The sequence below is a fragment of the Cyclopterus lumpus genome, chromosome 22, assembly GCF_009769545.1.
Source record: "Cyclopterus lumpus isolate fCycLum1 chromosome 22, fCycLum1.pri, whole genome shotgun sequence".
In the NCBI taxonomy this organism is placed as follows: Eukaryota; Metazoa; Chordata; class Actinopteri; order Perciformes; family Cyclopteridae; genus Cyclopterus; species Cyclopterus lumpus.
In genome coordinates, this window is record NC_046987.1 from 17,475,617 (window position 1) to 17,489,249 (window position 13,633).

The window sequence follows — 13,633 nt, forward strand, 5'->3', positions numbered from 1 at the left end:
TTGTTTCCATCGGTGGCAATTACTTTAAAAAAAAAGACAGCCAAACATTCAGTCAGATGGGAATCAGAATCATGCACATTAGTGGGTTTACTTGCAATATCTTAATTACGCATGATATAAAAGGGACAAAAAAATGGCAAACCATATTTTTCTTTAACAAACAAGTTAGTGTTGCACCCTGAATTCCTTCTGAAGTGACATTGAGTGCGTTTACCAAATTTCATGGGTATCCATCCAAAAAAACTAATGAACCTCAGAGTTGTGCAATAATTAAAGTACCTAAGACAGTAGGATTCATCCTCAGGGAACAAGAAATGTCTTCATGGCAATCATTGCTACGTGTAGAGCCATGAGCACGGCTGAAACATGATGCCGATACATGAAAGCAATAATAGCCAATGTTTCGACTAATATAAATTGCTACCGGGTGTAGTGTTGGACGAACAGTCGTCGTGGTCGGAGCACATTGACGGCATTGCCACTAAAATGGGGAGGGGCATAGCTGTGACCAGGAAGTGCTTTGCTCATTTAACACTATTGTTTGTCAGGTGTTACAATCCTTGGTCTTTTGTCACCTGCTATACTGTACATTCACATAGTCAGCAGCTGCTAAGGACATAAATAAATAAACTACAACTGGTTCAAAACCGAGCAACCAGATTAGCACTCCAGTGTTCAATGAGAACTAATACAGCATATATGCACTCTGGCCTGTCGTGGTTCTCAGTGGAAATTAAACTTCACTGTAGCCTTCTCATGTTTTTCAGAATAGTATTTAATCAGACACCTGAATATTTATTCAGTTACAATATACATGTAACAGACACAACCATTACACAAGGAACACTAGCTTAGGTCACGTGGTACCTCCAACCCCAAAAACAAACCTCAAATGTAGTTACTTTTCGTGCAATTACCGCTTGGAATTTACTACCTCCTCATACAGGTAATTAGTCATTTAAAAAACAATTAAAAGACGCACTTCAGGCCATTAACCACTTGACATTTTCCATCACTTTTGTAGTCATTGGATCCTTCTTTGTATAAATTACTGATGTACTGCACAATATACATCCTAGTCCTCGACTGTACTAGGTATCTGACTACCATTTTTATATCATTCTGTTTGTACTATTTTTTAACCGTTTGTTTCACGTCATGTTTTGTATGCATTACATTTTGTCCTTCCTGTGGACAACAGCGTTGCTAAAGCGTCAGCTAATGGGGATCCAGTTAAACTAAACTATCCGTGTTGCTGGCGTCATAGTTACTGTAATGATTAGTTGCAATTGTATCATAAAATATTACAATTTACATGCAGAAATGCAAACATAGTATTTACTGTTAGTAACAGCACAAAAGTTGTACTTTATTTGTTGTGTTTTTTTCGAAGGGGGCGTGAAAGCAATACGTCAGACAAAAGAAGAAAAAAAACAGATTCACACATTGACATTTGACCCCGCCCCTCACCCGCCCCCCACCCGCCCCCCACAAGCAGGTCAGCCAACATGTTGTTGTGCTTGGCACCACTCGAGGAAGGCATGATATCTATGCGGAAGAAAAACATGGTGGCAGATGTTCCACTTCAGGAACACGGCACTAAGAATAACCTTATCATATTATTTGATAATGAATTTAATAGTAACAGGTGCTGTTTACGCAGCACTGACCTGGTTCGGGGCTTCAGCCTGTGACACATTTTGGTGACGTCAGCTCCACAGCGGATGTTTTTCTCACTTTGACTGCCGGCCCTGGAAATACCAGATATATTGCAAACCGAGGTTGAAGATTAATTATATGATGATATTGAGACAAGCAAATGAGGAATGCTCCAGCTTTTTCTCAGAGTGATCTTTGTATTATGAAGCAATTAGACAACATTATTAACTGTTAAGGTCCACGTATCAAGAGTTTCCACACAATTCTAATTCACATCTCTGACTGACAAAATTTGGCCTCAGTGATTTAGAAAAAATTGCTAAATACAACCATTTGGATACGGGGCATGATGACGCAACAAAAGAAATTCAACTCGTGCCACTTCATCAAATACTTTTGTTTAGTATTTTAAAGATAATGGCACAATACATTCGTCTCGAGATCTCAAATCTGAGAATGTGTAATCCTCCCAGAACTGCCGAGCTAAGGTGACATTTCACAGGGACAGTGAACAGAGAATCTACACATGCGGGAGAAAGTTGATCGTACTCCAGCTTGAATAAATCCTGACAGAGAATCCGTACTGAGGCCGGTAGCAGGCAGCACACGAGTCCATAACGTCATCCTGCAGGGCATTAACAGTCTGATCAAACAGTGGAAATCTCAGGTCACAGTTTGTGCGTGGAGTTTCTGTCGATTTGGTCCATTAGCAGGTTCAACAATTAGTCATTCTTGTCTAATTAACTTCACCCGCCCATGGACCGAGTCCCCTGTCAGTGAAGGTTCACTTTAGGACTGAACCCCCTCAATGTCCTTATTTATTCACAGAAACAGGTGGCTGAAAACAGCAGAGGAGCATTATTGCTACTTGATAGTCAGTGGAGACAGATGTAGAGAGTCTGGGTTTGCCCTGAATCCAGAGCTTAAGATTGTTTTTCAGATGGTTTAGTTTGCTCATCGTCGGAAGAACTTCAGATAAACCACAGCACCCAGAATGGCCAACTCCATTAAAATGATGACAGCTAACAGCAACTTGTTCGTCACCAGCCTACAGAACGAAACAAGATGAAAGTCACCAACAAACAGAGGGTCATTCTTCAATAAACATTTATGAATAATCGAGTGGTCGATTGACAGAAAATCTTCAACAAAAAAATGCCAAACTTTTGCTGGTTCCAGCTTGTGAGGTGTTTATGATTTTCTTTGTCATTTATTTATAATAAAACTGCCAAATAGTAGTTGCACAATCACCAGTATGTTATTCGGGAAAAAAACCATTAAAAATCAGCCAATCAGAATATTTTATTTTTCACCAAACCCATGTTTTAGTATAATCAATGTGCACCATTTAGGCCCCTTAATACAGTATAACATTATACGAGCTAGCTACAGAGACAGAAATACCTCACATCTGGTGAAAGGCAGACAAAAGAACAGAGTATATCAAACTAAAGAAACCGACTCTTAGTATTCAATCATTTAGTACATCGATTAAAAAACAACAAGATAACTTCAACGTAGAACTTACCGCCGTGACATGGCACGAAGAATTTTTCTACTTCGACTGAGGTTATCTCCAGTATCCACCAACTTCAAAACAAACAGAAGACAGATTAGATTTGACAAAATCATGGCCTGAAAACAACAAAGTCCTTTATTTCTCCTTATATTAAAGTTATAAAATGAATCTAACGAATATAAATCATATTGACCCAAATATGAGCTGCACCACTGAAACGAGAGACTAAACTACTGAACAAACAGTATCGACCCTTAACGGATTAAAACTAATGGAGCATCCCATCGCGTGCAGTTGCATAGTAACGGTGCACAGCTAACTCGGTTTCTGGTGCGGTCCAGCTGCTCCCTCTGCTCTCCCAGCTCCTCGATGATATCTGTGCCGATCTGATCCGTCTCAGCTGCGATGCGCTGACTCCGTTCAATACTCTGGGTGGCGTTGTTCAGAGAGTCCGTGCCGTGGAGCAGCAACGCTCTCTGGGATTGCAGCTGTGTCTGCACAGGTGGACGAACATGGCAAACCAACCAGAGTAAATGACACGTATTGTGACAGAGGAGCAAGAAGAAGAAAAAAAATCCATTGTCAGATATCTTTACTCCCTTAGAGAACCATTCTGTTGAATACATCAGGGGTTATTTGGATGTAAAAAGGTCCAGGATAGTGTGTCAACCTTTCATCAGACTTCAATAAAATTATTGATTTCCTGCACATCTACAGAATTTGTTTCTACAAAAAGGAGATCTGAGAAACTGAAAACCAAAACATACATTTTCTACTGATATTTTAGATTGCTGAAATATTTCCTTTTAAGTTTGATAAACCTCATAACGAGATGAACTCCTAAAATATCAAAGTCGACAGCCACACACTCACACTTTGTTGGTTTTCTGACGAATAGATGCCATGACGACTTCCCTCTGATGTCTGGGAAGTCGAACCAAAGGCCGGAGCAGAGTTTTTCATGTCCCTCTGCAGCTTGCCCAGATCCCGGCGGTACATGCGCAGCTTTGTACTCATTGCATTTCGGTAGGAGGAAGGTGCCGCACGCAGCTCTTCCTCCATTCCTTGTAACTGGACACAGAAAAAAATCAAATTGCTTGTGAACACATTAACGGTGACGTATGCAGAGAACATTGAAGAAACAACTATTGGAGTAGGTTATGCTATTTTTAAGCCCTTGATACCAAAATGGGCCAGCTTCTCACTAGTTTTACTACCAGTGAACATCGTTTTGGCTCCAGAAGAAGTAAATAATTAAAACTTACATTTAGTCTGAGTCCCCACAGTGTTGCATGACAGGAAAGAATACAGTTGTTGGAACTTCGCTTCTGAATTTGTTTTTAAGTCCAGAAAAATGTAAGGGACCATTGCTCGTTATTGAAACACAATGGCGCAATCGTGCTCTAAATATTGTGGGAACCAGTTTCTCTTTGAGCCATCTGCAGTCTACTTCAGTAGTTAGATTGGCTGGGCTTAAACTGGGATTTAGCGGCTCATCTAATATTCCCTGATCCAGTTCCAATTGTATTAAACTATCACTATTTCTATTGTGATGTTTGAAGAATAGCTTTGCTAAACCTGATCATATTCCAGCTTGTTCGAGGCATTGTGTGCACTGCACTCAACACTAAAAGAGGAACCTCATCCTTTTTAAATATGCACCCACTTCCAGTTTCTGTTACCAATAACTGGCCCTTTCTTCTATATCTGATTGAACTGTTGTCTCTTTCTGTTACATTGTCAGTCTGGTTAAACAATCATACAGTGTTTTGTTCTCCACCCATACAAAACATTCCTTCTTTTTGCAAATGCGTCATCCAAAATAACATCTATTTGAAAAGAGGACTTTCTGCAACCTAAAAGCTTGGAAGACAATTCACACACACAGAGCAGTCCTGTCAATATTGTATCAGGCCTCAAGATTACAGACTTTTGAACAATAAAGGCATGCGTTTAATTTCGTTGTCCCTGTTTTTAGCTACATTTCTATTGATGTCTTGCAGTAAATTGTTCCTGGAACTGTGTGCAAGTACATTGAGAACAACTCCAAACATACAAGTTAAAGTTACTTAGCCAGAAAAGCTGCTTCTGATTCAGTGTCAACATCTTAAACCGACAAAAAAAAGGAAGGCCCATTTCCCCTAAATGTCTGCTAACGTTGTAAGTGACGTTACATGAAGCTCTAATTGAAGTGCGTATCGTACGCTTTGCACACACACACGCACACGCACGCTCACCACTTCATCAGTCTCCCCATGTCTCTCATCGAAGGTCCTCACCAACCTCTTCCTTTCCTCTGTGGACACAAAGACAGTTTCAGTCTCACAGTTCAGGTGACATCTTCTGAGAAGTGTGTGGTACAGTTCGCCAACACGAGCTGGTGAAACAACATGGACTGTTTACCTCCGTGACATTTCAGAGCTCTCTCTGGCATTAGCTTGATCTCCTCATACAGTGATTTATAGATTTCGTGCAGTTTCTCAAATTCCTCCGACGACATTTCGATGCCTTTTCTAGAGAAGCTACTGGGTCTTTTGTCGTAAAGTGCAACACTAATCACAGACACATCACCTTTAAGTTAACCTATTCGACTGTTTTGCTTTTACGTTAATCAGGTTCCCGGTACTTCCGCATGATGGACCTCGTGATCCAGGGTCTAAAACGCCTCAACGCCTGACCAAAATTCAAACACAACCATGTGTTTTTTTTGGTTCGTTATCAACGAGAAATAACAGGCTGAAACTAACATTGCAAATAAAAATACAACATGCGACAAATTTAGGTAAACGACGATTTAAACCCCACCCCCGGACAACAGTTTTACTCAGGCACTACACAGACAGCTTTCACTGCGCCTTCTTGGAAATGAAGTTTTGAGACGACTTCTTCCAAATGTACACCACAATTTATTTATATTATTTATTCAATTGTTAGACGATTTAAAAAACCTTTAATGTGATTTATTTATTGACTTGTATTATTTTATTTCTCAATTTTTACATTGACGTAATTATTTTATTTTGTTCATGCTTATGTAGCCTTGCTTCTTTAAAAAAAAAAAAATATAATAAATAATATATAATAATATTCTTCTTGATAGTAATTAAGTAATTTTTCCTAAAAGCAAGTGCATCTTAAGTTATCAATTAGAAACATAATAATCTACTTGATTAGATAGAGTAATTACACTGTTTGTATTTTATAAATTAACCCATTTAAATAATTAAAATGCCATAACATGGGTGTGATCTTAATGTAAAAATAATAAAGATAACCATAACTATATATATATTTTTCTGCCAGGCTAAAAAAACTACAACCCCCATGATTCCGTTCGCGGTGTAGCTTTCACCCCTCGCTACGCTCTGCACCCCTTTATGCTTTGACATCAGCTGTTCTGCCTACAGAGCAGTGGCGTCCTGCTGGAGGAGACGGAAAAGCGCACATCCGTGGTATGATGTTGCTTTTATTAATTGTCGCGGGCCTCGGAGTGGTGACGTTACTGGTGATTTTATTTGCTCCACACATCAGGTAAGCGGCAATTGACACGCTCATTGAATTCTCACAGAAATCCATCGTTTAACCACATCACGTATATGTGTTCTTGGTTGACAGGGCATCACATTGCACTGATGTAATCATTACGATGAGGTTCATTTACATTACATAAATATACCGTGAGTCCACTTAACTCAACTGATCGTCATTTTACAGGTTTATTTCTGTATTTTTTTTGTTGTCATCAGTTCACACGACGCCGACTTGATATTTCAAGCAGAAAATCAATGAATACAGAATGATGAAGCTGTGGGAGTTTTTGCACAGAGATGAACCGGGAGTCCGTGTGAGCGGCTCGGGCCTATCAGCAGGCTGAGCGTAGGAGGAGTTATATCTGTATGCATTACTCCAACAGAGGGATTGGTTGTGGGGCGGCCCTGCTCAGTGGCGTGGGTCGCATGACTTGACGCTCAGCACTGTTCATTTCCCAAGTTTTCTCTGTGAATAATTAAACCAGACTGTCTCCCCCCCCCCAATGTCCAATCCTAAACGAGGACATCACTCACTGGGGCCGCTCGTCACGCATGTGCACAAAAGCTGTCTGCTGTGCTTCAATGTCCCGAGTATTAATCACTGGTCACTGTGTGTTAACAGAAAATATGCAGCAGGAGGAGTGTGCAGGTCCACAGTTAGTCTTGATGGGAAGACGGTCCTCATCACTGGGGCCAACACAGGGATCGGGAAGGAGACTGCCATGGAACTGGCAGTGAGAGGTGACTTTTTGGTTCAGACACACAGCCGAGCACAGCGACTCTTTACATCCATAATCTGCCCCTGACAATAAGAGAAAAACAGGTGTCTCTGTAGGGCTACGCAATAAGATTTAAATCAGTATGTTTCAGTATATAGAGAGAAAGATCTACATATATATGATATATATATATATATATATGCAACAAAAAAAAGCCATTAATGATGGCTGAATTCCATTTAGCCGTTTCAGTTTCAGGGTCCCGGTATTGTGTGTGCCGTTTCACAGTCACGACTCACTTGCATAAAACAGAGACCTCGGTAGACAGCTTGGCTCTTCCTACTATGACGAGTCAAAATGTCTGCTGTGAAAAAGTTAATATGGATGTTACTGAAGGTGTTATATTTGTGGAAGTCACATTAAAAAACATTGGTTGCCTTTGCCATTAGGAGGTGACGCTTTAGGACCTGGCCTTCATTTTTGGTTTCAACACCCTGTTGTGTTCTGTATAATATAAAATGTAATTTTATTTTTAAACAAGCAGGCTCTTTTAAAGCTTTTATTTATTTTCAAACAATTATTATTATAAAGGAGATTTAAGAACAACAAGATTAACCCTGAATACAAATATTGTAGTTCATGAACTTTGGTTGACCTTGCCATGTAATTACGGTAATGCTTGGCTTGAGGACATAAGAACTTAACTTTGTCAAACACTCTCCTGCATCACTGAGCAACGCGCTTAAACCAGAGACCTCCTTTTAATACATGGATTCACGCAGCAATAAGCCAACAGAAGCACCCTCCCTCTCTCTGTCCTCTCTTCTATGAATTAATGCAGCTTCAGTTTTGTCCGTAGTTTAGCTGCTGCTTATGTATTCACGCGACAGGCGCGCGGGTGATCATGGCGTGTCGAGATGTGGACAAAGGAGAGGAGGCCGCGGCCAGTATACGAGCTGCGCATCCCGAAACACAAGTGGAGGTTCGAGAGCTGGACTTGGCCGACACCTGCTCCATACGAGCCTTCGCTCAGAAATTCCTAGGAGGTGAGCACAGAGTCGCATCGACCCACAGAAGCCTGGATTTGTTGTTGTTGTTGTTGTTGTTTAGCAGGTGTCACAGCTGCGATGTTTCTTTAATTTTTTTGTGTGATATATTTTTTTTTTCCAGAGGTCAACCATCTTCACATCCTTATCCACAACGCCGGCGTGATGATGTGCCCCTACACAAAAACAATCGACGGCTTTGAGATGCACATCGGAGTCAATCACTTGGGTGAGCCCGTGCTGAAATTCTCTTGAATCAATAAATAAATCGAACCTTAAAAACCTGATGGAATAACTGATCAATTCATCAATTGGATCAGAATTGTTTGTGCACAATTTATCAGCGTAATATAGCAAAAAATGACATTTACTTTACTTTACATGCAAGAGCATGTTGATGAGCTGAGGACATAATAGAAGTTTTAGATAACAATTTAATATGCATAATCTGGGGTTTAATTTGTACTTAATGTTTAGTGGTAAAGTTAAATGTGGTTAATTATATAATTGTCTGATAACATTAGGACAATAATCCATTACTGTTAACAAATATCTAATAATAAATATGTTAATAATAATAATAATACAATCCTGATGTATTCACTCACCAACTGTGACCAACTGTCCATTTCTGGAAAATACAATTTTAGCTATAAAATGTGAGATAACTGGATTTAATTATTGGTCGAAAGGATTTGAATGTGAAAGCTGAGGCTAATAAAAGCAAAGACTGTGTGAGTTCGACACCGACTGTACGCGTTTCTTACTTCTGGCAGGGCACTTCCTGTTGACGTCCCTCCTGATCGGGCTGCTGAAGCGCAGTGCGCCGGCCCGCATCGTGGTGGTCTCGTCTCTGGCTCACAACTTCGGCTGGATCCGTTTCCATGACCTTCACAGCCAGGGCAGCTACAACAGCGGTTTAGCATACTGCCAGAGCAAACTGGCAAACGTGCTCTTTACCAGAGAGTTGGCGCGTAGACTCAAAGGTACACACAACACACAAACACACAAACACACAACACGCACTGGCAAACGGAGTTATAACAGAGAGGGTTAGTGGTTAGAATGGGAGACAAACAACTGGTCAGCCAGGCAATGTTGGTGTTTCAAGACCATATAGTGCACAAAGAACTCTGTTCTAAATGTTGCACCCTTTAATGTTTGCTCTGCATTTCTTTTTTGAAATACACAGATGTACCTAAGTGGGTTTTTTTTAAGATACAGGAGATAATACAATTCTAAACTCCACAGAATAATGCATCTTTTTGCCGAAAACGTCAGTCAGGTAATGACAAATAAAATAGAAAGAACTTGAGTTCAGTTTCAGGCAATTTATAATAAGCATCAGTGTTCTAATTATCAGCCTGAGACTGCGGATTAGAAAGAAGAAAAAGAGTAATTAAATCACAAATAAAAAAACATAACGAACATATGCACAACATGTATAGAAACATCGTATGTGGCAATGCAGGCAGATTTAAACATTCTGGGAAGAGGTCAGAGGTTATTCAGGATTATTTAAAAGCAAATCTTACTGGACACTACATTTAGTAATTATAGTAGAAATTAGTTATAAACCGTAGCTTTTTATTTTTTTAAATAGGGAAGAGCATTTAGAGTTTTTCGGGGGTTTCATGTCAATGCACCAATGTAACCGTGTGTTGTATATGATTTGAATGCTAAACATATATATTGAGGGAATAAAAAAAGAAAGACGTGGCACATTGTGATGTTTGTTTGTTGTCCTCAAAAGGTACCGATGTCACGGTGAACTCAGTCCACCCGGGGACGGTGAACTCCGACCTGACTAGACACTCGACTCTCATGACGATATTTTTCACCGTCTTCGCCACGTTCCTAAAAACCCCACGCGAAGGAGCGCAGACCAGCCTCTACTGTGCAGTGGCAGACGAACTGCACTCAGTCTCTGGGAAACACTTCAGGTCGGTGACAACAAGCCAGACGTTCATTACGTTCTTTTCAAAGATTAGAACATTTCAAAAAATTGGTTCAGGGAGCAAATTTGGCCATTTATTATTATTATTATTATCATCGGAAATTATTAACGTTTGTTTTTCTAAATGTGCCATGATATCAAATTGTGGCACACGCAGGTTCCTGTAGAAGCCGTGTGGTAAAACCTCTTTATTAATGTTTTGCTCCTCAGAGTCTTGTAAAAACTACACAACCCACAGGTTCTTCTAAGCTTGAATCCAACATGGTTTTCCCAGTAGACAAATTGTCAGTTTTTTTAATATAATTTTTTTAAATGTACTATTACTCTTGAAAATGGGGGGGGGTGGAAGGAATGCCACTGTGAGTATTACTTACACTGATATATAAATTAAACATGGATAACGGATTACAGGCATTGCTGACCTCGTTGTCTATACTAACAGCTGTTGTGCAGTTAAATTCTGCATTTTGTAATTCTACTACTGCCGACATGCGGAGGAAGCAAGCTGTCATTGGAGAGCGCATAGCGAGCGTTATCAGCCCTACGGAGCAGACGTTTAAAGTCAGTTTGCGGCTTTGAGGGATGGACACAAAACGGAGGACTTTCCTTTTTTTATGAATTTCAAAGTCCACACAGAAACTGTGAACAAACAAAAGCATAAATGCTCTCCAGTGCGACCGGGATTTCAGCCACCCGGCAGAGCTACGAGTGTAAATACAAAACGTGTGCTGACCAAATGCATTGATCCATAATCTAGTACTTGGATTTGTAAGCGTTCATTAAAAAAAAAAAGGGACATTTGGTGAGAGAGACCTGCAGCCAAAAACAATGTCCACAAATGAATCTTTTTTTTTTTTAGTGAGGGCCACCGTAGTTCTCCGTCACACCGGCAAAGGGAGGCTAGATACCTCTAAATCCTAGACACTGCTCCTTTAAGAGATCACCAGAGTGATTGCACTTCATCCAGAGGGGGAATACGAATGTCTGCAACAATTTTCATTGCAATCCATTTTAATAGCCGGTGCGAGACGTTTTAACCTCAACCACAAAAGTCAACCTGACACCTGAGGAAAGTCAGCACTCATTCCCTGCCCACTTCCTTTATCTTTACCGAATGTCCTGGCAATCCACCCAACAGTTGCTGGAATATTTCAGCGTGTGCCAAAGTGGTACACAGACCGACATTTAAACACACACACACACCACTAAAAACTTTCATGGCTGGTTTGGTAAACTGAAATGATTTGGGGAGATTACCCTCTGGAACCAGAGCCACTGAAAATAGGCTGCGGTCGAATTGTCTTTTTTACTGAGTGAAATGACCCAGAAGTATCTAAGCGACAGCCATGAGAAAAGCTAGGATAAGTGCCTCAGTGTTTTCTTTTTTATCTCCTTTAGCATAGGGTACACTGGGCCGTCCTTTATGAAAGAAAGGGAGATAATGTCATCCCACAATTCCTTGCGGCAGCTCCATTTACAAAAGGGACGCACATCGATAACATTGCATAATTACATAGGCCAGTATGAGTGCAGTCAATTTCTTTTGGTTTTCCTTTTTTTTAAATTGCCCTTTTCACCTCATTGCAAGTCTCCTCAGATGAAAGTGAAGATTCAGTGTGTTTTAATTTACAGGAAACGTTACTGTAGAGGAGAGATAAGCTCCTTGCGTCTGCCTTTCGCGACACGTAAAATATATATATTTTTTATTTAACCTTTATTTAGCCAGGCGAAACAGATTAAGAACAAATCTCTTATTTTCAACTGTGGCCTGACAAGAGGCGAAAACCTCTTGAGGGAAAATACTTTGTGAAACATTATCACGCTGAAGGTCAAACGAGAAATGAGATCACTGCACCCAAAGTGATGACTCAGAGTCATTATATGCAATAACAACCCCCTTCTTTCATTTCAGTGACTGCGCCCCTGCCTTTGTTGCCCCACAGGGAAGAAGTGAGGAGACAGCGCGGCGACTGTGGGACGTCAGCTGTGAGCTTCTGGGTATCGAGTGGGACTGATTCAACTTTTAACCACCATCTATCTCAGTTCTCAAAGGAGTCCTTCGTCTTTCTTTGATCATTCATTTCACAATGGTTTTGATGTTCTGTACTTTGAGCGTTTCTTACCTAATAAGCAGTCAGGTAATACTGTAAGAGGTACTATAAGGTGAAGTTGCTTTTTTGTGTATTAATGCAGTAATTACAATATAATGACTTAAGTATTTGGTGCTCCTCAAACCAAACTCCACTGTATTATCACGTTACCACAAATAACTTTTTGACTTTCTATTTTTGTGAGACAATGTGAATACAGTGTAGGCAAAAAAGCAACTTGATGTATTGTAATGCTGTAGGAAACTGTGAAGGGTCAAGCCAGGGTAACTGACCAGCAGCTATATTAATTTGATTTCTCCAGAATTTGCATTTAAAAATTGCTCTACTTTTGTGCCAGCATTTCTAAACAATTGCAGGGGTTCTTATAGCGTTTCCAGGTTGATACATAATTAGTAAACTATTGAATATCAGCATTCGTCTGAGCCACGATTACCGCTTGAATTGCATAAATGTATTTTGTGATAATTGTAGTCAATGTAGGTAATAAGGAGTTTTTTTTTCTATATTAACCAGATCCGACTTAGAATCATGTCGTTGCAATATTTGCAGAGTTTTTCCCATTTGCATTGCCAAAAATTGCACAATCCTAGAGGCACTACAGTTTTACATTTTTAAGGATCTCCCTCGTCATGTTTCCTTCTCAGCATTCACATGCAAGGTTGCCAAGAGTTTACATTCTCTGTTTTATACAAGTGAAACATGCCTTTTACTACACTTACATTCATGTTCAGAGTTGAATGTTTACATTTGATGTAAATAAACAGAGATATTACTATAAGGGTGCTTGTATCAGTCCTTTCAAACTCTAGTTTGAGATCTACAAAATGTCATCAGTACAGTATGAACTGGATTAGTAGACAAAAACATAAATGGTTCATCTCCAGGCAGCAAACGTCGCGTAAAGGGGAATTATTGCACAGAACAAATTAGTCTGATTATATCACCGTGTTACTGTGGAGGGAAAAGTTTCACATTTTGGGAAATGCGCTTATTTATTTTCTTGCGGATAATAATTATACCACAACCATGTCTGGAAGAGAAATATATAGAAAGCTAAAGCTAGCAGCTGGCTAACTTAGCTTAGCGTGAAGA

General features: G+C 40.0%; 2 protein-coding genes across 2 annotated transcripts; one reads left to right on the plus strand and one right to left on the minus strand.

Annotated features, from left to right (window-relative positions):
• Positions 1-757: 757 nt before the first annotated feature.
• On the minus strand, positions 758-5,833 carry vti1b (vesicle transport through interaction with t-SNAREs 1B). Its single transcript, XM_034563135.1, has 6 exons — positions 5,582-5,833; positions 5,416-5,474; positions 4,052-4,249; positions 3,499-3,672; positions 3,188-3,249; positions 758-2,707 (listed from the first exon to the last, which is right to left on the minus strand). The coding sequence occupies exons 1-6, from the start codon at positions 5,676-5,678 to the stop codon at positions 2,614-2,616; spliced, it is 684 nt and encodes a 227-aa protein (XP_034419026.1). The 5' UTR covers positions 5,679-5,833; the 3' UTR covers positions 758-2,613.
• A 710-nt stretch (positions 5,834-6,543) lies between these two features.
• rdh12 (retinol dehydrogenase 12) lies at positions 6,544-13,316 on the plus strand. The gene is made up of 7 exons (XM_034562750.1): positions 6,544-6,709; positions 7,331-7,449; positions 8,318-8,473; positions 8,598-8,702; positions 9,250-9,459; positions 10,227-10,416; positions 12,343-13,316. Exons 1-7 carry the CDS (start codon positions 6,633-6,635, stop codon positions 12,443-12,445), a joined length of 960 nt encoding a protein of 319 aa, XP_034418641.1. The 5' UTR covers positions 6,544-6,632; the 3' UTR covers positions 12,446-13,316.
• The last annotated feature ends 317 nt before the right edge of the window (positions 13,317-13,633 follow it).